This window comes from Bos indicus x Bos taurus, chromosome 22, assembly GCF_003369695.1.
Source record: "Bos indicus x Bos taurus breed Angus x Brahman F1 hybrid chromosome 22, Bos_hybrid_MaternalHap_v2.0, whole genome shotgun sequence".
In the NCBI taxonomy this organism is placed as follows: domain Eukaryota; kingdom Metazoa; phylum Chordata; class Mammalia; order Artiodactyla; family Bovidae; genus Bos; species Bos indicus x Bos taurus.
Genome location: NC_040097.1, coordinates 14,473,196 through 14,498,727, shown reverse-complemented (window position 1 = coordinate 14,498,727; position 25,532 = coordinate 14,473,196). Strand labels below are relative to the sequence as shown.

The 25,532-nt window shown below is 44.6% G+C and overlaps 1 protein-coding gene across 3 annotated transcripts in view; it reads right to left on the bottom strand.

The window, feature by feature from the left end:
• CACNA2D3 (calcium voltage-gated channel auxiliary subunit alpha2delta 3) overlaps positions 1 to 25,532 on the bottom strand; it is a 903,947-nt gene that overhangs the window by 377,843 nt on the left and 500,572 nt on the right. For all 3 annotated transcript variants that reach the window (XM_027522771.1, XM_027522769.1, XM_027522770.1), the window contains exons 10-11: positions 24,125 to 24,214; positions 15,802 to 15,915 (exon numbers count right to left, since the gene is read on the bottom strand). In XM_027522771.1, the coding sequence (XP_027378572.1) occupies positions 15,802 to 15,915; positions 24,125 to 24,214 (204 nt within the window). The remainder of the gene's footprint in view (positions 1 to 15,801; positions 15,916 to 24,124; positions 24,215 to 25,532) is intronic.

Genomic DNA, 25,532 nt, shown 5'->3' with positions numbered 1-25,532 from the left:
GCATTTCATTATCTTGTGCTTATTCCATAGGCATAATTAGAACTCCTTTGAGAAGTCAACTAATTATGTAACAGCCAACAAAATATGTGAGGATTTCACTTTGGCATTAAGCTGAGTCTATCAAGCTCTGTTTTAATTTATGATTTCCCATTAGAAAGGGACCAAACTGGACAAGCTGTTTCCACAGCAATGGTTTCTGATTAGTATCACTGGATAACATAAAGGTAGAGTATATATCTTCCCCTTGGGGCCTCACTGGAGAAAAGGCAGCTTAGATTATCCTGATATATTATTAGATGTCCCCATTGTCCCACAGAAACACAGCTGCAGGTATATTATTTCTGGCCGGGGCAACAGTAATATGAGGTATCAGCAGAGACATCAAATGAACAACCTGTACTAGCTGGCTTACTTTTTTCCCCTTTCTATACATTGTCTGTATGAGGCAGGGAGATCTGGTCCCAGCACCAGGGACTCCAGCTGAAGCCTCACACTTCCCAGCGTACAGCCAGCACCTCCATCTCTAGCCAGCCCTCCATGCTGCGCTTTCACTCTGATAAGGAATATCAGCGATCTTGCTGTCTCCAGGAGAAAGCGTCAGTTTCTGGACCCTCTTATCTGCCTTTTCCCATCTAAAGGGGATTGCATCTCCCAGTCCAGGCCCAGGAAATGACTTTGGCACTTTTTTCCAAAAAGCAAGGTAAGGAAAATAATGTTGCATAACTCTTCAAATGGCAACCCAGAGTGTTTCTCAAGAAAGGGAAAAATGGAGTAACAAAGACATTTTTCAACAAGAGGAAAATGAAAGGCACAACCTCTCATTTCATTTGCAGGTAACTTATAAAATGAATGTGACATTTTCCCCCAAAGCCCAAGTTACTCCTGGATAAATTAGCTTCAGATGATGCTTTAAAAAAAAAAAGAAGGTGGGGAAGTAAGTCATCCAGCTGCTATGTGACTGCCAAGCAGCCAAAAATGGTTCAATAGACTTTTGAAATTTCTAATGACAGTCTATTTTGGAACATGTAGATACAACTTTCCAAGTCCAGAAAGGAAAGGTAGGGCCTTTGGGATACAAAGAAAGCGCAAAGGAAAAGGATGGGGGACACGGCATGGGGGCCACCACTGGCCTCTTGTGCACAGCAGCCTGCCCCCTGGTCATGGCCCTGCCCCTTTTCTGGCCAGATGGGCCCATGCCACCCTTCTCTGCTAGCAGGCCACAGAGCTGCCTCCAAAGGCCTACAGCTGGCCCTTGACACAGAACCTCCTTGCCATCTGGGATTCAGCACAGGCAGCTGGAGTGAGTGAAAGAGTTAATGCGATTTTCCACTCTCCCCACTTGCTTTGAGGGACTCTAGTGAGAACTGGCCTGATCAAATCACCTTTAGGAAATGGAAAAATCTAACTCACTACAGAGAAAGGCAAGCATAGTAAGGAATGCTGGAGATGAACCAAGGACTGGCTGAACAAAGCTGCACCATTAGGGCCACAAGAAGGGGAAACACAGACCCAGAGAGAAAAAAAGGTGGCAGCGAAGCAGCATCCTCCTGTGTGTAGACAACCCCCTCTCTCACATGTCCACCTTCCCATCCTCGGGGTATGGAGTTCGAGGCCTGGCATGCACATGGCAAGGAGGGGGCTCAGCCGCTATTACCTTATGCATCTCACAGATGTGTCAGCTGGTATGAGTTAGCCAGGCAGTGACCACATTTTGGGGAGAAATCATCCATTGATTTATCACAGGGGGCATAAATCATAAATGCATTTAGTTGTCTTCATCGCCTTTCTTGTCATCCTGCCCCTCTGAAGTGAAATTAAGAGGCAGATGTATTATCTGGGATCAATTCCAGATCCCACTAGTGTTTGTAAAAAAAGGAAACCAGGACAGGTTTCACACAAACCCTCTGCCACAGGTTGATCAAAGTCCCAGCAGCTCGAAGGCCAAGTCACTGCACAGAGAATGTGGAGAAGCTGGGTGACAAGAGGGGTGGCTAAACCAGTTCACTCTCACTCCTCAGTCTCAGCTAGGCTGAGGACGACAGCAGACCCTGCACTGTTCCTGCAACAAGCCAACCCCTTCATGAGCTCGGGACTCGGGCTCACAGAGCTCTCCTGCCCTCCATGAACTGGCAGATCTCAGAGGCAATGGGAGAACAGACAGTGGTTGGCTGCAACTACAAGTTTTTTAATTAAGTCAATGAAGACAACGGCCACAACAAAGCAGACAGACACTCTTCAAGAAAGGTCAGGAAGACTCATCTCAAACACTTTTGCATTCTGATGTCTCAGGTCCTATTTAGATCTTTTCAGGGATCCTGTCTCATTCGTACTGCCTTCCTGGAGAAGTTTGTCCCATTCTATTCCACGGACCATAAGGAATTGTCACATGCCTGTTCTAATGGTTCTTCAAAAAACGGGAAAAGAGCTACAACAATCTACAACAGCTACAAAGCTATTTTATAAACTAGAAGCTTAGAGAGTTCCATCTCTTTCTCCTGATGTCAGAGGGCCAAATGTTCATTCCTAGATCAAGATTACTTTCACTGGATTTTTTTTTGAAGGGCTAGTTCCCCTTTAAAGTATATTTTTTTGTTGTTGTTTTTAATGAGAAGAGTGCATAACAGGCCATTTCCAAGTCAGAGGAAGGGAAAAGATCAGTACTTTCAGGAAAGTTGAGACAATTATTCTGTGGGAGGAAAAACACATTTCAGTATCTCTTTGGCTCATATAGACATCCTTCCGTTTGAAGTATAAACTGGAAAACTCTCCTTCAAAATTCTAAAACCATCACTTCTTGTCTCTGTCCCATTGAGGTACAGAAACAAATCACCTGAAAGCAGAATTAAAATGATCCAAATCTTAAAAGCCATGAGTTCTGAGGATCAGATTCACAGAACCAAGGATTGAGAGTGCCAAAAATTCAGGCTCTGACCCAAACAGCTCCAGATCCCTGCCCCTTACCAGGTTCAGTTCAGTCTCTAAGTCGTGTCCGACTCTTTGCGACCCCATGAATTGCAGCACGCCAGGCCTCCCTGTCCATCACCAACTCCCGGAGTCCACTCAGACTCATGTCCATCGAGTCAGTGATGCCATCCAGCCATCTCATACTCTGTCGTCCCCTTCTCCTCCTGCCCCCAATCCCTCCCAGCATCAGAGTCTTTTCTAATGAGTCAACTCTTCACATGAGGTAGCCAAAGTGCTGGAGTTTCAGCTTTAGCATCATTCCTTCCAAAGAACACCCAGGACTGATCTCCTTTAGGATGGACTGGTTGGATCTCCTTGCAGTCCAAGGGACTCTCAACCCTCTTCATATCAGAAGGCACCATTCCAGGGCTTGATGTGGTCCCAGAAGGCTGTGAAGTCACGTAGCTATTCTTCCCTGTACATCTCCAGTCCTGTTGGCATTCCAGTGCGATTTCCACTTAGGCCTCTTGGCTTTCTAATAAGGCACATCAGGCAGCAGACTTCCTGCTAGACAGGTAGCATGCAGTTTATATAAGTCTGCCTTATCAGTCACCATCATCAGCTGTTCTGTTTTGTAGATGAGACTCTCCAAGGAGTGAAGAAGATAGGACCAAATCTTTCAATGTGAAGACCTTGGGAAGGAGCAGAAAGGCTCCTACAGAGGCTCTGAGCCAAGAGAAGGTTCTAAAGAGCAGGGTTGTAGTGATGGGACATATTCACTAAATCCTATAAATCTCCTCCCATTGTACTTTTTATAGAAATGATTAAGGTAGTCAGACAGATGGGCTTGCCTGGTGGCTCAGTGGTAAACAATCTGCTTGCCAATGCAGGAGACACGGGTTCAATTCCTGTGTTGGAAAGATGCCCTGGAGAAGGAAATAGCAACCCAATGCAGTATTCTTCCCTGGGAAATCTCATGGACAGAGGAATCTGGTGGGCTACGGTCCACATGGTCGCAAAGAGTTGGACACGACTTAGTGACTAAAACAATAGTCAGAAGGATAACAGGTCAATGGCCAAAATCATTTGGCATTGGGAATCTCAGGTTTTATCCCCAGATGTTTGAAGGGGTAATGCAAGGGTCAGCCAATGGAGAATATTGGATTTCAAAGAATCTACTGGAAGAAGGAGTTTCATTTCTGAGTCATAAAGGTGATTTCTCTGTATCAATAGCTAAAAATGCAAAGGGCTCCTCTGGGATAACGACCTATCAACATAAAACAAGCAAAAAGTACCAGGAGGTACACGGCTCAGGCTCAGGTTTGGGATTGAGAATTCTTCCTGGTGAGTTTTGGGATCAAGTTCTGCTTCTGATGGATGGAACAATTCCCACAGTTACTTCATTTCCTTGTGATGTTTACCTAATATAATACAAGATGAAAAACCTATCACTGAAAGGAAAGCAGTAACTAAGACTGCTGGAGTTCACGGCCATGGGTAACTTTAAATCAAGTAGTCAGGGTGGCTCTCATTGAAAAGGTATGTCTAGGCAAGGACATCATGAAAGTGAGGAGTGAGACAATGTGGAAATCTGGGGGCAGACTGCCCCAGGCTGAGGGCACAGGAATTGCAGACATCCAAAGGCTGTGAGCAGGGGGCTGTGTGAAGAAACAGAGTAGAGCCGAGGTCACAATGAATGGGCATCCACCAAACCAGGCCTTGAGGGACTCTACTGGCACTCTGGCTTAAACTTGGCAAAGAGTGGGGAGCAAGCAGACATTTGAAGCTTCACTGGCACAATCGGCCTCCAGTTTCCATAGTGTCTGGCTGCTGCGTAGACAATAGGTTCTGGAATGCCTACTTCCAGTGAAACCAATCTACCTGAGGATTAAGAAGAAATGTCGTTTGACTGTAATTTATATGCATGTATGAGAACAACAGGGGTGGATAAGCATGCTGGCCACCATGCCGCGTCACCCCTAATCCCAGCACACCAGAGCATCTCTTTTTGATGTTGCTAAGTGCCCTTCCTGGCTCAGCCTATAAAGGAAATGAAGGAAAGTGGGTAACAGCTCACGGGTGAGCTGATGAACAGGCAAGATGGGCTCAACCTGGCCAAAGCTTCCCCAGGACCCAAGTATCTCCAAGCCAGTGTGTCCTCCTCAGAGGCCTGGTCCCAGCCTTCTGAGTCCTTTCTTCCAAGTTTCTAAGTTTTAATAATGACCTTCTCTTCCCCTTCCCACTCCTCTCCTCTCCCACCAGCCAAAGGGCAGTAGTGATTTCCATGATACCCTAAACTGTTTGCCTTTTCTGCTTACTAATTCTTAACGTTAAATGCTCTCTGCTAAAATAACTGGGGATTTCTATTCCTGATTGGACCCTGCCTGATCCACTGGGCACACAAACCAGGTAAGTGGCATTTCTCAGTGGGCCCAGCTTCTCAGAGCAGAGGCGGGTCTATGAGCCACCTATCAAAATGCCAGTCCAAGAGCTGGGCCTACAGAGAACGGAACCAAGGAAACATTTTTAAAGTTCCCCCAACCACTCAACCCTCAGTTTTCAAGTACAGGTGTGAACAATTTGATGTAGATGATGATCAAGATCCCCAGCTTCAGAGTGGTAGGCTCTGGGGCCAGTGACTTAACCCCTCTGAGCCTGCGATCCCTCACCTATGACATAAGGATGGTAATAAAGTGTGTCTACACATAGGGCAGAGCTAAAAATTAAATGACAAAACCAACTGAAGTGTTTGAGTCTGCATTCAGCATGGGGAGCAGAGATGGACTACCTGAAGAGTAGCTACAGGACAGCCATTTTCAGGAGGGTGTGGGGGTCACTCGGGAATGTGCACTGACTGCCCACCTGCCTTCTGAAGACAGTAGTGTCTGGGCGGAGGCCAAGGTCCCCACCGGAGCCCACACAGAAAAACAGCACTGGTAGCAGCAGGGGAGGTGCCCACACAGCTGTTCTGAGTCCCCGACAAAAAACGCTTTTGCGATGGCTGGCAGCAGGCACGCATCACTAGACTTGGTTCCTAACTTGTCTCATCGTGTTCTTGCAGGAATCACAGGATGTCTAGTACCAGCAGAAGTAATTAAAAATAAACTGGGAGACAGTGAACCGTTTCGACTCTCCCTTCAGCAGTGAGGAGGGCCTGCATGAGCTCTCACCATGGTGACTAGGAATGTCTTTCCCTGTCATACCACTGACTGACCACGAGAAATGAATGGTCCTGCTATTTTCCCAAGACAGCTGTAGGATTGATCACCCTTGAGAAAATACAGCAACGACACAAACTCACCCAAAACGTTCAGACCAAATGTGACTTTAGTCAGGGAGGGAGGGAACAGAGAAATGTAACCACCCGACTAAGCCCTGAAGTGAACAAGCAGTAAGAAACAGGAGCAGCTGGGGACTTCCATAGGAATTTTTAAAAGTCGACTACCTTCATGGACATCCACTCACATTATTTATGGTGAAGAGAGCTGGTACCCAAGCTGCATGCCCAGCCCATGTCCACGCCTCATAGACTGACTCCCATACAGTAGCCAGAGGAAGCTTCTGAGGACAACCAGAGCATGTCTCTCCTCTGCTCAGGAGCCTGCAATGACTCCCCACTGGCCTTGCAGCACAATCCCAACTCTTACTGTGCCAACCACAGGCCAGAGGAGCTGGCCCTGACTTGTCCTACCAGTACCCCACCAGCTCTGACACAGCCCCAGCCCACCAGGCTCTAGCCAGCTGCTCTTTACCCAGCTTCTCACACACACACACACACACACACACACACACACACACACACACACACACAACTTCTCCTCATCAGGGCCTTTGAAACTACTGTTCCTCTACCCTTCCTACCCAGCTCCTTTCCCTATATGCACTCTGCTTAAAGAGGGCTCCCTTGGCCACCCCATTACTCTTGTCTCTGGCCTTTGTTTGTCTCTTCAGAATATGTCTAATTACTGGTCTTCTCACTTTTTATCTGTAATCTGTTATTTGCTCTCTGAGATCTCCTTGGAGCTATCATGTCAGCTCCATACTTCTGGGCTCTGGTCCACTGGCCTGGAACACAGAAGGTCTTCAATAAAAATGAACTGCTGCACCACTCCCCCGCCCTCCCCAATATGGCTACTCCCTGTCACTTCCCCTTCGAACAGCCCCTTGCCACCCTAAGCCCCCACCTTAAGTGGTTCTATGGGATAAAGAATGACAGAGCCTGAGTGCCGGTGGGGTGGGAAGAGACTGTCGAGACCCCTCCTCTAAGAGCAGTGGGATTTAACTCCTTTCCCAGTTGCCTGTGGTTTCAGGAAAACCCCTGCTCCTCTTAAAGGCTCAAAGGAAGGCAAAAACAGATGGGAGGGGCTTTGTAAAATCATTTGAAAGTCAAAGGGAACAAAGCAGTTTAGGAAAAAGAAAGAACAAAACCTTCCTTCCAAATCACTTAAGATTATTTCAGGGCTGGCATTCTTAAAGGGATAAGCCCTCACTCTTCACTCAGCTCAGGAATTCTGCTCTCCAGACTGGCATCTGCCCCCCACCCCCACACCCCAAAGAGGAGAGAGGGATTCCTGAGCTTTCCAAAACCACCCCAGAGGTACTGAGGCAGCTAAATCCTTCAGCTCCTCCAAGGCCACTAGGACCCATCTGGTTGATGCCTTAGCTCCCAAATTATGCCAAGGGAGGGAGGTCTGGGGCAAAACTCCCAAGAGTTCCAGGTGATAGACACGAACTCAAAGAATATGGATTTCCAACAGTTTTCAAAAGTTTTCCAAAGCCAGGTCCCTCCCCAAATCATTTTATGATCAAGGGCCTCCCTTCACCAAAAGCTCAAACCAAAAGCTGCTTGTGCCTATACCTCCTTGTAGCCCCATCAGGCATCCTCGAAGGACCTGGAGTCCTGGCTGTCTCTCAAGGGGCCTCATAGCTACCACCCCCACTTTTGTTCTGGTAAAAAATAAAACACATGACACTCATAACTGAAGTAGCATCCACATTTGAGGTTGCCCTGTGCTTTCAGAAGAAGAAAATCATTTAGGTAGTACACCCAGACAGCCTCTTCTGAGGCTGCACAACTGGCCCTGCACTTACTTTCTGCCTGAGGCCCCAGTGGGCTCGGAGGTCCCCAAAGCTCTGACACTCTGCAGATTCTCCCACACTTGGGGATGGGAAGGCCAAGGAGACAAACTCATTGCCCTGATGACAGAGTCCTCAGTGTGGACAACTCTTTCTCTGACATGAGGACATTTTGTTGTACTTTTGCCTTCAAGTTGTGTGCATCCTGGTTAAGGGCTCAGCCTGAGTGTTCAACTGCTGGGTTGTCATTTCAGCTCCATCAGATTGGTTATGGAATCCTGAGTTAATTATGGAGCCTCTTGCTGTCTCGGTTTCCCCCAGTTTTGAAAACAGGATAGGAACAGAACCTACCTTACGGGGTTTCTGTGAGAATTAAGTGCACAAAAAGTATTCAGAGTGGTACCTGAGAGCATTCAATAAGAATTCATTTTGTTTTATATATTTAAGCACAGGAAATTGGTTTAAAACATTCTCTTATTGATGGAGACCTGGGAAGGGGAAGTAAACTGAGCAACCTGTGTTTCTCATCACAGACTCACATGACAGATGGCATGGTGACACCTAACATGTACAGAAGGGTCTGCACTGCACACCCAGGCAGGGTTTCACAGTTTACCTACAGCAGAAGGGAGTTAAGACATGGTTGTTAGGTGACAGTTGCAGCCAAATCTTTCTCCCTGAAGAATAACACAGAGCAAAATAAGAGGTGTGAAACCAGAGTGGGTGCATTCTGACCCCACAGTGTCAGGGATTCCATGAATTCCATTTCATTTGGATTCAGGGAGTCTCTAGTTTCCTGGGTCTCGGTAAAAGGGGAATCTGATCCTCTCTAGGGTGTCTCCTTTGTTGCTTCAGTGACCAAGATGTGACACTCTGCCATGTGCCATGTCACAACCAAAAGGGGGTTTGAGGGGCAGTTACATGTCACGTTTATGAAGATCTGACATTCTGGGCACTGGGTGCAGCCCCAGGCTGTGTACCCGCCACTGCCTCTCCTTCTGAACCACCAGATCACGGTGTACTGTGCCCCAGCCCTGGGCAGCACTGAAGGAGAAGTCAGGAGCAAGGAAGGACAGAAACAGCCTCATGACAGAAAAGAAAGGGGCACATCACATTTGGGGGAGAGATACCTACAGCACAGAGAGAAGTATATGCCATCAACTCTCCTATCAAGTGGCTCATCTATTTATTTGAGTAGAACAAAAGCAATGGAAAGGCAGGAAGAACTCGCCATTATCATCTTCTGTTGAATTCAGCCAACGTATATACTTCTAAAGGCATCGCAATGACTCTCAACCATATACTTGCTGGTCTAAATTTCCTCAAAGATTCCTTCAGATCAAGGGTTGGAAAACATATTCTTAAAAGGCCAGATAATGACTATTTCAGACTTTGCAGGTCAGATGGTCTCTGCCACAGCTATTCAACTTTTCAGCAACAGATGATTGTGTAATCAAATGGGCATAACTCTTACAACAATATTTTTTTACAGATAATAAAGAGTTAATGTCATATAATTTTCAAAAATCATGAAATATTCTTCTCCTTTAGTTATTTTTTTCCCATTTAAAAATGTGAAAATCATTGCTAACTCAAGAACCTCCCAAAGCAGGCAGCTGGCCACAGTTTGCCAACCTCTTTTTCAAATCACTAACTCACCATTTTCTTACCTGTCCACTCTGTCTTATACATCATGGGAGGTAATGACTAATAATTCCATGACTTTTTTCTTTTTTTTAAAGTTCATTTGGAAGAGCAACTACATAGATGGCAGGCATAGCCATTTTTCTAATTTAAATGTAGAAATGTAGGCAGCTTTATTTCTTGAGCAGATCCTGGAATGAGTCCCTTTCATACTGAAGAGTTCATATTTTATTCCAAGCGTGTAAAGCTGCCATTCAGCCACTAACCAATGGATATTAGCTAAAAGTAAATGGCATCCAATAAGTGGATAAATAATTCCTCATTTCTGCTTCCAGAAATAACACACTGGCAAGGGACACATTACGTAGGCGATCATGATGTTGCCTTCATAGACTTAAAGCTAAATCACCATTAATGCCTTCCTTCTTCCAATTCATCCTATAATGTTTTACTAAGCAGTTGCCTTGCACAAGGCCCAGGTTAGGAAGCATTCAGTTCAGTTCAGTCACTCAGTAGTGTCTGATTCTTTGTGACCCCATGAATTGCAGCACACCAGGCCTCCCTGTCCATCACCAACTCCCAAAGTTCACCCAAATTCATATGCATCGAGTCAGTGATGCCATCCAGCCATCCCATCCTCTGTGGTCCCCTTCTATTCCTGCCCCCAATCCCTCCCAGCATCAGGGTCTTTTCCAATGAGTCAACTCTTCGCATGAGGTGGCCAAAGTATTGGAGTTTCAGCCTCAGCATCAGTCCTTCCAATGAATACCCAGGACTGGTCTCCTTTAGGATGGACTGGTTGGATCTCCTTGCAGTCCAAGGGACTCTCAGAATCTTCTCCAGAACCACAGTTCAAAAGCATCAATTCTTCAGTGCTCAGCTTTCTTCACAGTCCAATTCTCACATCCATACATGACCACTGGAAAAACCATAGCCTTGACTAGACGGACCTTTGTTGGCAGAGTAATGTCTCTGCTTTTCAATATGATGCCTAGGTTGAGCATTAAAACATGACAAACACAAGTGCATCCCACTTCTTTTTGCTTTTCTTTCTTGGAATCTGACTGCCATATGGTAAGCAAGTCCAGGATACTGTACCGAAGAGAGAAGACTCACAGGGTCTCCTGGAGGGTCAGACATAGCATGGAGAGAAAGCCTTTGGAGAGGAGAACCAAGGCAGCCCTACCACGCTCACAAATTAACACAACTTCCTCACTGACCCCACCTGACACCATGGGGAGCAGAATCACCACCTAGTTAACCCACAAAATTGAAAGGAATGATAGATTGCTATTTTAGACCATTAAGTTTGGGGATGTTTCATAGCACTGCTACCATGAGATGATTCTCTTTCCTTTCTCCCTTCACCTTGCTTCTTCAAATAGCTTTCTATTACTGCATAATAAGTGACACACATGCTGTGGCTTAAAACAGCAAACATTGGTAATGTTACAGTTTCTGTGGGTCTGAAGTCTGGGGATGGCTTTGCTGAATCTTCTGTTCATCATTTCATAAGGCTGCAATCCAGGAATTCATCTGGAGGCTCCAATGGGAGAGAATCTGCCTCCAAACTCAGCCAGACTGTTGACAGGATTTAATTCCTTGTGACTAACACTGAGGGCCCAGACTTTTGCCGGCTGTTGGCTAGAGGCAGACTGCCCCCAGTTCTTTGACACACAGAATTCTCCTAACAGCTGTTTATTTCATCAAATCAGCAAGGAGTCTCCTGCCCTTAGGGAGTGTCCAATCTCTCTCTTAGGGGTTTTCAATAAAGTTAGGCCTACTCCTGACAATATTCCTCTTAATTAGCTAAAAATCAACTGGCTTGAGACCTTGATTATATCTGCAAGATTCTCTAACCTTTACCATATTCTCTTGTTTAGAAACAAGTCACAGGTCCCACCCACACTCCAGGTGAGGCGCTCAGACAGGGCATAAACACCAATGGGCAGGAATCATGAGACTACTCTAGGGACTCAATGCCACACTTCAGCAGGGACAGAATGGAGCACAGTGATGGGACTGGTCAGAGATCCAGAACCTCTCCTCAAGGACTTATCAAACCAACGAAGATGAAAAACCAGGCCCAGAGGTGATTGCAGTGTTGGATTTGAAGCTATACACACCCCTTTTTGGTTCTGAGGGAGGGTGACGTGTAAAACTCAGGTAAAGACAAGATGGCATCTGGCTACAGAAGAGAAGGGAAAGTTTATGGCAGGCCTAAGAGAAAGAAACAAACAGCTAGAGGCTGGGTAATCTAGACCATGCCTGTGCTAATCCAGAGCAGTGGTCCAGAATTCTGTACCTATGGGTATGTAAAGCAGTCAAGTGAAGTGGGCTGAGAGGAAATAATGGAGCATGATGAAGACCACGGCCAAAAGAACCAGACATTTGCCATTTGATGGGGCAGCCATTCTTCAATTCCAGTCATTTTTTGCCATATGAGAATGTTGACTCCAAAGTGCCATGTGTACATCTTTGTGAAACTAAAACTTTAATAGTATTAATATTACTATTCTGTCTCCAATTTTAAAATGATAATCAGTAACTGACAATTTTTTAAACAAAGTATGAGCCAAGAAACACATACCTGTGCACTGGATTTGACTGAGGGAATAGACGCTTGTGGCTGGATGAATCACAAGCTTTAATAAAGATTGCCAGGAGAAATAGCAACAAATTCAGATATACAGATGATACCACGATAATGGCAAAAAGTGAAGAGGAACTTAAGAGCCTCTTGATGAGGGTGAAAGAGGAGAGTGAAAAGGCTGGCTTAAAACTTAACATTCAAAAAACTAAGATCATGGCATCCAGTCTCATAACTTCATGGCAAATAAAAGGGGAAAAAGTGAAAGCATTAAATAGATTTTCTTTTCTTGGACTCTAAAATTACTGAAGTGGTGACTGCAGCCATGAAATTAAAAGACACCTCCTCCTTGGAAGGAGAGCTATGATAAATCTAGACAGTATATTAAAAAGCAGAGACATCACTTTGCCAACAAAGGTCTGGATAGCCAATTTCCAGTAGTCATATATGGATGTGAGAGTTGGACCATAAAGAAAGCTGAGCGCTGGAGAAATGGTGCTTCCGAATTATGGTGCTGGCTGGAGAAGACTCTCTGAGAGCCCCGTGGACTGCAAGGAGACTGAACCAGTCAATCTTCAAGGGAATCAACCCTTAGTATTCATTGGAAGGACTGAGGCTGAAACTCCAATACTTCGGTCACCTTTGCAAAGAGCCAACTCATTGGAAAAGACTGTGATGCTGGGAAAGATTGAAGGCAGGAGGAGAAGGTGGCGACAGGGGATGAGATGGCTGGATAACGTCACTGACTCAGTGGACATGAATTTGAGCAAACTCTGGGAAAAAGCAAGAGAGGACTGAGGACTCTGGCATGCTGCAATCCATGGGGCCACAAAGAGTTGGACACAACTTACTAACTAAACAACAACAAAAGGTAAACACAGGGAAGCAAAAGTGGCAGAGCCCACCAAGTAACCAAACCCTATCCCTTGGGCTATTTCTACAGCACTAGTTCCCCAGTGCGGTTTGCCCACCAGTACCATTCACATCACCTGCAAACTTGTTTGAAATGGATGTTCTCAGGCCCCACCAGCCCAACTGAATCAGAATCTCTGGAGCTGGGGGTGAGCAATCTATGTTGGAACAAGCCCTCCAGATGATTCGTATTCTCACCAAAGTTTAAGAATCACTATGTTATAGGAATCAGGTTCCAGCCTTAAGATCATTTTACTCTCTCCTGAACCATTTCCTGTTTCTATAATTTTGAAGATAGCAAACAACAGCACAACACAACCCTCTACTAAATACCTAACATTCAAAATAATAGAGAAGGATGACCGCTTAGACATGATGCAGCATCTCACTTTAACACAGTAACAAATCACATTGCCATTTTATACAAATGTATTACCTGCACCTTCACAGAGAAGTCATCAAGAAGATGAATGTATATGCATATGAATGTCATGGAATGCTCCAGAATGGAGCAGGAGGAGAAGGATCCTGCTATTAATTTCTAATCATAGATTAGAAAGGCCCTCTTGCTACAGAAAGTCTGCCTCTGCTTGATAATGCTTCATAAGTAGATCAAACTGCTTCATGGAAGGCTGAAATTTGCAGGACCCTGGTTCTAATTAATCCAAGAAAGTACCTGGCCTGAAGTCAACACTGTTTCTTTGGAAAGATGATGAAATTCCTTTTTTGTCTGAAGAGTTACAATTTTGCAGCCTTCATCCTATGCCTCTTCCAGCAAGTAAGGATAGGATGTTTAAATTTCAATATTCCTGCTACAGCTATCCATCACTTGTCACCAAGCAAGAGGGATTCATGTGATTTAGCATATAAATCTCACATGTTAATACATTTGCTGTTAATGGAGCTGGTTATTAAAAGGCCCATTTACTTCATTCTTTTATTTAAGATGGTCCCAAATAATGTAAACTACCCTTCAGCATGGCGTGAGATGTCATGGCACCTGTGGACAACTTATTTGAGGACGACGCATCCGCAGCCCCACCACGTTTACTGGCGCTGTGCCCCCAGGCTCCTCAGTCACGCGGCCACGCCTTAGGGCTGTGCATTACTAGGTAGTGGCCACGTGCTCAGCAACGTCATGCGCTGTGGGTGTGCAAGTGTAAACAGCATGCCCCCTCCTCGGCATCATGTACATTTATCAGGAATTAACTCTGTCCTCTACCTTTCCCTGGAAATCATCACCTGAAATATCTCTTAAATCACTTTCCAACAGTGAACGTCCGTCTTATTCAACTACTGAACTCTAAAGTCAGTGTTTATTATGAGAGCTGCATTCAGCCATACTTATTCCTGGATATCCCTCAGGCAGGTGCCAGGCCAGAGGCCCCCCTACTCTCAGCAAGCCCCGAACAGCTAGTTTTCTCTCCAGCTTCAGAAATAACAGCTGTCTCTAAGGCTGAGCAACAAGGGAAGGAGATGTTACCCATTTGGGGAGCACATTCTACAAAACATATGCATCTTAAAGCACCAGAGCCGTGCTTGGTGAGGTGAGACGACTGTGTTACCAAAGACGACCGAGAACAACTAAAGGAACAAGGAGTGCCAACTCACAGTGCCTCAAGCGTGCATGCTTTCCCGATACAGTTGAGTGCACAGTTGTCATTCGTCTTCTGTTTCTTTCTGCTGTGCGTGTGGTTAGCTCAATTCCCAGAAATTAAACATACAAAGTTGAAGAAGCAAAACAGACTTGGTCTAAACAGTCTCATGCCCCTACAGAGACAGTCAGAGTCATGCCACTGACACGAAGGATAGGAAAGGGCCTTTGTGATACTTACAGGCTAGCGCCCTCTCTGATGAACCTCTATTTCTTGCTCAGACTTCACCATTTAGTTGAGATAGTGATCACCAGCTACCAATCTGCTGACTGGTGTCTACCTGAGGTGCTTAATAAAAACATGGAATCCTGGGCCACATCCTCAGAAATTCTGACTCTGTAAGTGTACAACAGGATCCATAATTTAAAAGCTCTCCATAGGGAATTCAAACTGGCTAACAGCTTGAAGAACCTCTGGGTTAAGGCACTCAAAAGACACCAAAAACATTGATATCTGTCACGGACATCCTAACATATGGGTTTATCAAATAAATAAATCTTAACTTGAAAATAAAAAAGAATTTGAGTAGAGAAGAGACAAGCTTTGACAAGAGTAAGCAACGGCACTGGGGGATGAAGAGGAGATTCTGGATGGCAATGAGGGTACAGGAAGGAACTACAGGAACATGGAAACAGAGGAAGTGGCTACAGGGCCACACGGTTGCCTTCCCCATTCTATAGGTGCTGGGTTCAGCACGCAGCTCTGGCTCCATGGAAAACACCAACAAAGAGAAGCACTGTCCATCATGGACACAGCACACCTCACAGTGACTCTTTTCACTGAACACATTGAACACTTCTACATGGGTTTCTTCTCGCTACCAAAAAAAGTTTCATTTTGAAAACAAGGAAAGCCATAGTATTCTGTGTTGGTCAACCAGAAAGCACAAGGCTGAGAAACCATAGGCCATTATGAGATGAAGTCCACACGGGGTACTTATCCATGGACAAGCTGGAGGTAATAATGCAACAGAGATCCTCCACAGATGATGGTACCATGATGTCATCAACATCGACTTACCTTTCGATCTGGCCAGTTGTACTTGGCAAAGATCGTGTCATAGGTGTCCACTGCCCCGTCAGTGATGAGCATAATGGCCTGGCTGCAGATGCTTCCTTGTCCAGTGTGGTTGAACTGCGGAAAGAAACAAGTACAAACTGAAAAACACCTCAGAGGGCTATGTGTACCCACGAGACTTCAGAAGCATGAGATCTTAGGTTCAGGAAGCCTCTTAAAATGAGAGTTTATTCTGCACCACCAGAAAGAACCTATAGGATAAGCTTCTGCCCACTTATGGATCTCCATATTTACTCTGAGAAATTGAAACTAAATACAGACCACAGAAGAGATTTCCTAAAAACACACACAAGGTAGGCATGAGATTCTAGGATGGTCAACCTCTCTTACCTTCAAACATGGATAGTGCTTCCGAATATAAGCCCAAAGGAGTTGGCAGAGCAACCTTTTACAAACACAGTTATGGGCAACAGAATATGTGATGAGTAACATCTCTTTCAAAATCTAGATGAATTTAGTTTGAATGAGTCTAATGGATACAGATTGTGCTATGTAATAAAATCAAGGAGGTTTTGTACACATGGAGAATAAAGTCAGGAGCATGCCAATTCAGAATATACTGTAAGCACTCTTTTTAGGGTTTGTTTTAAACATCTGCTTGTTAGCATGTAACATTATATACTATGTATGTTAGTATGTACAGCTTGCTGAAATCCCAAGATTGTGCCCACTGTGATACCAATTCTGTACTTCAACTTTCAGTTTTACAGAGCATTTCAAAAGTGCCCAGCCTTTGTGAGTGGTAGCTTGGCTGACTAGATGACAGCTATCAGAGATTTGTGTCCTTCCCTTGAATCATGGGTGAAGAATCTCCTTAATGAATGCTATTAATGCTACAAATTCAAAGCAGTGTCCTTTAAAAACCCTACAGTTACATACCAATGAGGAACACACAAAAGATTTTAACTTTCAGTAGTGAAAACTCCCACCACTACAAACTGTGAAGTTGCTTTTTTTTTTTTCATTTATTTTAAAATTATTGCTAAGTGCCCACACAGTGCTGAGGATGAAACACAGAATAATCTCTTCCCTCATGTAGTTTATATTCTGTTTGATGAGATACCAAGGTAAAGGAGTAAATTATGTTTTATGTTTGATAATGTCGATGCAAAGTTAAAAAAAAAAGTAGGGGGATAGAAAATGCAGAGGGGTAACTTTAGAAAATATAGTCTGGGAAGCCATTAATGAGGTGGTGACATTTGAATAATACCAGAAGGAGGTGAGCATCCGGGGCAAGGGCCTTTCAGAGAGGGCAGAGAGCATGCACACAGGCCTAAGTGACAATGTATAGGAGGTTCTATCTACTGACCATGACATGGGGGAAGGACAATGGCCACCCTTGGATTTGCTGCTGACTGATGAACCAGAGCTACCAGAGCACTCACACTGAAGTGTAATGCCCAGTCTCCATGAACTTAGATTTCTAATGTGGAGTTTGAAGTTGCAGTGACTTTAGAGAAGAATGGATGAATGGATGAATGGATGGAATGGATGGCCTCGTGGTCATATTAGGACAAAGTAAAACCAACTCAGAACACGGATGGAATACCATAGTATAGTGGAAAATATTCGATCTTATTTCAGCACCACAAACTGGTACCTAGTATAAATTCTCTTTTGAGAATATTTTTTCTAGGGACTAGCTCGGTGGTCCAGTGGCTAAGACTCCACACACTCAGTGCATGGGGCCTGGGTTTGACCCCTGGTCAGGGAACTAGATCCCACATGCCATACCTAAAATATCCCGGATGCTGCAACTAGAACCAGGTGCACTCAAACAAAATTTAACAATAAGTAATAAATAAATATTTTAAAAGAATACCCTTTTCTTCATTTATAAGATGGGAACAACATGCTCATAAGGTTGTTACAGCACAGATTGTATGCCCATTATAGGCTGGGCTACAAGTATGAACTTACTGAATCTCTACTAGTCTCTGAGGTACGTACTATCATTATCCCCATTTGACCAGTGAGGAACACAGGCACAGAGATTAGCTAACTTGCCCAAAGTCACACAGCAACTATCTGCCATAGCTGAGATGTGAATCCAGGCAGTCCAGCTCCAGAATCTATTCTCAGATTCAGTACACTCAGCCGAAGGCCTCGCAATCATGAGATGACGCTCCTCAATCTGATAGCTCCACAAGTGTTCATTTCCTTCTCCTGTTCTTCCCTGTTCTATTCTTTCTAGTGTTCCAGGGTCACAAGGCAGACACCAAGGTCACTACCCCGAGAGCGACTGCTCCTTAAATTCTGGGCCTTGAGACTGTGGCTCACTGTAGTCCTGACCCTGGCAGTCACTCCTGCAATTCTGACTGGGCAGAGTGTCTTTAAATTAATAAACACACAAGGCACGTGATACAGTATCAGTAGGTGGAAATACCTGAGAACTACCTAAGACCATTGGACCACAAAACTTTTCACATAACTTCTTTTCTACTATCTTCATTGACGTAACTTACTATTCTAGAAAACTCCTGCTAAAGAAGGTGAAAACTGCAAATAACTTTAGTGCTTATTCCAGGAACTTCCTAAAAGACCCATCAACTCTTGAACAGAAAGCATCAAAGGACAATTTATACCCTGAGACTCTTTGAACCTCTGACCTCAAAATCTTCCCTTGCTGCATCCACCAATCGTAAACTATAATTTAGGATTTATATGGTCTTAACGAAGCATTTTCCTTCTCTTCCACCCTGAGGACCCACTTAATAGTCTCAATAAATGACTTTGCCCTTTCCACTCTGAGATGCTACTAAGATTCTATCATCATAGCGCAACAAGAAAAAACAGTCTTGCAGCCTTGTCTTATCAACAGGTTGCTCTGGAGATTTTCTGGAGAGCCTGTGATTCAACACAGCCTTCATGTCACTGGATAAACCCAGTAATGTGCCACCGAATACAAGTGATCTGTTCATTTGACCACAGAGGCTGCAGAAGGGAAAAAATCAGGACACCTCGAAACCGTTGTTCATGTAACTCATTTGAAAACACCCAGGAAAAACTCTCCCTAACAAAAGGCAAGAAAGAGAGGGAAATGAAGATATCTGAATACTGCACACTGGAAGAAGGGGCTGCCCCGAGCTGTTTGTTTAAATCCATTACTTTCTTCCATGGCTGAGTCCCTGGTTTTCTCTGCAGCAATCTGCAGTTGGGAGAATTTTGAAGAATGCAATTAAATTCAAATGCTTTGATGAGTAATATCTCTTCTCTTCATATTTGTCTAGAACTTTTTTTTTTTAATTGAATAGCGGGAGTGATGAAAGTGTTTTCCATAATAATAACAATGACAAGGGCCTGATGATGAACTACAATTAGCTCAGTGATTCATCAGTTAGCAGCAAAAATTTCAATGCATCCTGACATTTAGAGCATTTGGTTGTGATTAACAGTCTTTGAAATGTCACCGAATTTTATTTAATTGGCTAAGAAAAATTTTTAAAAGGTAATCACTGCAAAGATTGTATTCATCGCCAAAAAAGATAATTGCAGTTGTCACATGACAAGGTAGATGCTAACTACTGTAGCAAACCGGCTCTGTGTTCTTAAGAGAATCTAATGAATGCAGCAGAGATCAATAGCTAGAAGGGTCTTAGAAGTTTATTTGAATGCTCCTTTCAAAACCATTTGTACAACAACTGCAAGCCTTTAAATCATCTGAGCAAACGCTGAAACTGAAATGCAGGTAAATGCAAAACAGAATTAACTTCATTTAGTTATAGGAACTTCTGAACCATTCTAAGCTATAACCACAATTGGCATTTCAATTGTGTGTGTCTAAGAGAGAAAGAGTGTATGTATATGTGTTTGTGTGTTCAAGAAATAGCTTTTTATTTCATACTGGCTTGCAAAAGCAGACATAATACACAGGAAGAGAATTATATCACTAAAGGTCATATTGATGAAGTGGAAAATAGCTAAAGCTTCATTTTCATGGGAGATTAACCATCTCTGCGTTTTTCAAAGTGTTTGGCTATTTAAAAGCCCCATGGCAAGAAATGGGATGGAAATGTTTTTCTCTCTGGGATAAATGTGCACTCAATATGGTGCCAACTGTCAACAAATCTCAGGCAGGGACATTTTGAAACACTGTTGTTCCTTCCATTTCTTACTTTCTGGAATTTACACTCGACCCCTCAGATTTTCTGACTGGCCAGACCTCAAAGGGCTTTTACGGATAAAGGTAGATCAAGCAGGTATGTGGATGGTTTCCCTGGTTCAAAAATGCTTCTCTCACTAGAATTCAAGGGGAAAAATCCACCATGTATTGGTGATTTTCTGGTTCTTGGAGGTGTTGGAAATACTACACCCTCTTAAAGGATAAAAAAATATTATGCCTGAAGGTGTGCCTGGGGACCTGTGGGTTCTACAAATTCTATCCTGATGTTATAACATGATGCAGAGTTCCTGGGTCGATAATTTGAGTGCTGGTATAGACATATTTTAAAAGGTCTGTTCACTGCAGGACTGCTAAGGCCTCTAGTAGCAAATGAACTGTGAGTCTCCAAAAGGAGGAGGGCATCCCATACCTTGACCACAACACCTATCTTGGAGCCTTGAAGCAGACAGCATTCCACTGGGCATTCCAAGGGACCACTGGCTTAGGAGAGTTTTAAAACAAATTTGGTAAGTGAAAGGCATGGGGAGAGGAAAAAGTACCAGGGCAAGGAAAAGAAGAGATGGGGATGAAGGGAAGCAGAGATTCCTGAGGATTTGGGCAGGGAGTAGGACCAAAGCATTAAGGGTAGGAGCTGCTTCTAGAAACCTCAGGCAGCCTGGGAAAAGTTGAGGCTGCCTAATGTCTCTGTGGTCATGGTGATGGCACTTCCCACCCAGCCCAGCATGACTGAGAGGGAGCTGGCGCCACTGCCTCATGCTGAATCCTCAACCCCCACCCAGCATGGCCGGCTTCATGACATGTGACGTACATAGCTATACAGGGCCCCACACTTGGTTGAACACTCTGGTATCACTCTCCTAAAATTCTTATTAACTTTTGAACAAACACCTGCATTGTCAATTTGCACTGGGCTTCACAAATTAAGTGACCAGTGTTGGGTCTATTCCTAGCCTCATTTTAAAGATGAGGAAAATAAAGGTAAAACCAAGCAGAATTTTTTCAAGGTCACACAGCAAGCTCTGAGTGGGTCAGGCTTCTCAACCCAACCTGCCTGACTCCAGAAGCCACAAACTTTAACACAAGAAGCATCTCCTAACTCTTTACTCCTTCATCACCTCTGTCAAAGAGCAGGAAAACAGAAATCTGCAAGGTACATTTCCAAGCAAGGGACTCCCTCCCCCCATCTCAGAGTAGCCTCCCCCTGCACTAGATACCAGGTTTTTGAAATGAAGAAAGCCAGTTTCCCAAATGTGGCAAGTCCTTTCAATATCACCCTCTAGAAAAAGCCTGCTAAACTGTGGAGATCAGCATCTCCAAGCCCTACGAAGGTGCCTATTCAGGGTTCAAAGTGTTAGTCACTCAGCTGTGTCTGACTCTGCAATCCCATGGACTGTAGCCTGCCAGGCTCCTCTCTCCACGGAATTCTCCAGGAAAGAATATTGAAGTCAGCAGCCATTCCTTTCTCTAAGGGATCTTCCCTAGCCAGGGAATGAACTCAGGTCTCCTGCATTGCAGGCAGATTCTTTACTATCTGAGCTATGTCAAAAGCTACCCAAGGTTCAAAGTAGAATTTAAAGATGTAGCTTGGTCTTTGGCTCTGATCAGTCATGTTTATTAATTATTAATAGGTATGTGCTGTCCCAAACACTGAGTTGTCCATAAATGCTAATTATCTGTAGCCAGGTGAGTAGGAAACGCCTCTGGTTTGTACAACGGAAGCTGAAATGACACCCTCCCTCCTTATTTTCCTCTCCTCTGCACTGATACACGATACTGACTCAGGACTGAGATGTAAATAGCCTTCTATGTGCCAGCAGATATTATTGGTAAAAAAAAAAGAGTCCCAAATTAGGACCTATCCTTGGCTTGAGAGCCACTGTAGCTTAGTGGTAGAAGCTCAAGCTATGGAGTCAGACATAACTGATCACCAAAACAAGCCACACAGGGCTAGGTGAATGCTCACCTGGAAGCCGATGGCTGGCGGCCTGCAGAGCTACCTGGAGGAGAAGCCTTTGAACATCCAGTTGCTCCAGCTCTTTCGGAACTTAGACATAGCTGTCACCCCATTCAGGGCTTGCTTGCTCTCAGCTCCACCCCATACTTTTTTTTCCTGAAAATCACATTTCCCAGACTGGGCAATAGTTTTGACAAGTTTTGTCTTCAGGTGAATACTGAAGGACTCAAGGGAGAGGCCAAGGTATTTCTAAGCCATTTCTCCTTTTCTCTCTGCTTTGGGGGCCTGGGCATTTTCCAGCATTGGCAGCATCGCCTCCAAGGCACTAGCTTCCACAGGACAGGCCCTTCCCTAGCACTGCAGCTCCTGCTGGGCAGCCTCCTCAGTGGTTTTGTTCTGCTCTGGTCGGCCATAGTGATGAGGCTCTGATGGCCGCCCTCCCTCCTGTGGTCCTTCCTGACCCAGAGAGGAGCTGCCTCCTGCCGGTGTTAATCCATGGATTGGTTCATTCTCTGTTTGATTTCTCAGCTTTTCCATCCCCTGTGCAACCAACTTCCTGAGTTCAACTCCTGCTGTTTGAAATACCTAGAGTAGCTTCTATTTTTCTGCTTCTTAACATCTAAATCACTACCTCCTTGGTCCAAAGCCACCACTGTATGTCACTCAGATAATGGCCTTCCTGCTATTGTCTTTGTTTATCAATGAGCAGCCAGCGGATGCTGTTGAAATCCAAGTTGGACTCTGTCATTCACTGCTCAGACTCCATGACTTTCCACCCCACACAGAGGAAGAGCCAAAGTCCTCACTGGGTCTATTAGGCTCCACAAGATGCTGCTGCCTCTGCGACCTCATTTCCTAGTACACTCTTTCTTTCCTACTTGCTCTTGTCATGCTGGTCTCCTTGCTGTACCATAAATATGCCCTCCCTCAAGGCCTCTGCATTTCCTGTTCCTCTTGTTGAAAACTTGTTCCTCAAGGTACCATATAACCGCTCCTTCACTTCCTTCAGGTCTGCACTCCAACATCACCTAATCAGAAAGCTCTTCCCCCAGCCAGAGAACTCTTGACCTCGTTGTATAAAAGGAACAAGCCCTTATCATTTTGGAACAGTAGAATTATCGTTCTCCATAAGACTACTCATTTCATATGTCTCCCATCATTAGAATTTGGGTCAGCAAACTTCTTCTGTAAAGGGCCATGTAGTAACTGTTTCAGTGTTTACAGGCCATATGGTATCTATTGAAAATAATTCTGCCACCGTAGTACAAGAACAGCCATAGACTATATGTAGTCAGGTGGGCATGGTTGTGCTCCAATAAGACATTATTTACAAAAACAAGATGGAGGCTGATTTTTCTCTCAGGACATAATTTGCAGACTTTTTCACTAGGATGTTAGGGCCATTAAGGCAAATACCTAGTCTATTCTGTTCACTGGTGTACTATTCCCAGTGCCTGACATTTAAAAAGCATGCAACCTATAGTAGTTAAATAATACAGAATCTGCATTAATAAAGACAGTCATTTATTATCCTACTGCCCTCCCAGAGTAAAAAGAACACTGAAGTTGCATGATGCTTTAGCTTAACACAATTGCATTCAAGGGGCAGAATCACCAGCCCAAAATTCCACAACATATTTCACAGGATGTTAACAGGTGCTATTAATATTTGAAATTCTCTGTTCTGCAAAGCAGGAGAAATAGTAGGTACAGTGGGGTTTGCTTTTGCAGGACTTCCCGAAGCCTCCAGTGCACACTGCATATTGCTCATCTCCAGGGGGCAAGAGGAAGGTTGGGATAGGGAGCGCCTGTAACACTCCCTGAACATAGCACACAGAGAAGCCCTTCTTCCTCTGAACATTCCACAGGCAGGGATTCAGTGTGACTCACAATAAGGAATCCACTCCATGAAGAAACTGAGAGTTTCTCAGAGGGAGAGAAATCTGTGGTCGATGGTGCTCTAGTATTAAGACACTGGTGGCCCCAGAGTCAATGATGGTGGCAGGTGAGTCCACTGACCAGACTGTACCATGGACTCTGCCCAGCAGGGGGCTGGGTTGGCCTCCCAAACTAGACCTGGTTCCCCAGACTTACCCTCTTATCCCCTGCCTGACTAACAATAATGCTGGCCCACGAAAATCCCATCTATTCTCTTAGAGGCGAGAAAGGCAAATCAAAGAGGAGCTTACATCACTGAGAATGTTGAAGGCTTCATTCAGAGCTATATCCAGCATTCCGATTCCTTTGGCAAAAAGTTTGTCCAGATGCTCCCTGAAGTGCTGAAACAACAAAGCAAAAAATACATTAGCATCTGTCCTGTTATATGAAATACCAACCCTGAACGAACAAGCACATGCCAAGGCAAAACCCATTATTCTCAGGCCCCAATGGCCATAATTCAGTTTTTGCCTTCCAAATGCAAAACATAAGAACTTAATATAAAATTTACTTTCCATATGTATTTTTTTTAGCTTTGATTGCATGTTAGGAGAAAGGAAGTTAAGATTTTGGTGAAAAGTTTATAATTTGTTGAAAATGTCTGCCTCCCTCTCCAGTTTCATCTCCTGTGACTCTCCACTCTTCCAGGGAGTGCTATGAGCTCCACCTGCCTCTCCCTTCCCCTATTTTTCCACTCAATCAGTTTTTAAGACTCCACACATGCTCCCCCTCCACACTCTCCATGCATCTTCTGCCTTCCCCTTATCTGCTTCTCTCTTATCTTCTCAGGGCATGTCCGTTTAGATGGACTCACCCCTGCTTGCCCTAGGAAGCCTTCCCAGAACACCCACCCCTGAGAGCGTGGAGTGCTTCCTTGCAAGCCCAGGCTGCCATACCAGGCTCGATCCACCGTGCACTTAGCACTCCAGGTGTGTAATCACCTGATTAGATTCTGTCCCCACTCAAGACTGTGATGTTCTGACACATATACTTGGTGCTCAAAAGCCACCTCCAAAGAGCCAAAAGTGAAAGTGAAAGTTGCTCAGTTGTGTCGGACTCTTTGCAACCCCATGGAATTCTCCAGGCCAGAATACTAGAGTGGGTAGCCGTTCCCTTCTCCAGGGGATCTTCCCAACCCAGGGATCAAACCCAGGTCTCCCGCATTGTAGGCAGATTCTTTACCAGCTGAGCCACAATGGAAGCCCCCAAAGAGCCAAAGAGTGAGGCTAAAGACTGGATCACAACATGAGACCCATGACTATGGGAGGTAGATCCAGGCAACAAATAAGGAGGGCTTCGAGGAACAGACAGATGGGAAAGAGGCTCTTCAGGAGTAGCCCCAAGCCTTTCCACCATGTCAGTTCCACAGAAGCCCAGCATCAGCTGGAAAATAAAGGGGACAAAGAAACTCACTGTGAAACCCAAACATCTCTGCTTTCCAAAAAGAGACAGGAGTGGGTCCAGGCCCATGCCCAGGTACACTGATCCTAGGATAGGACTTATAGTTCTAAGATGCTGTTCTGCCTGGAGCTTCTGGTCATCAAGATGGGCTGCAGATTTGCTGGCAAACTGGACTGGAAAGCTTGAGTGGGATCCTTATGGCAATCAGCTTTAATGACATCCAAGCCGAACATGAATCAAGGCTGGATGTGAAGCTGG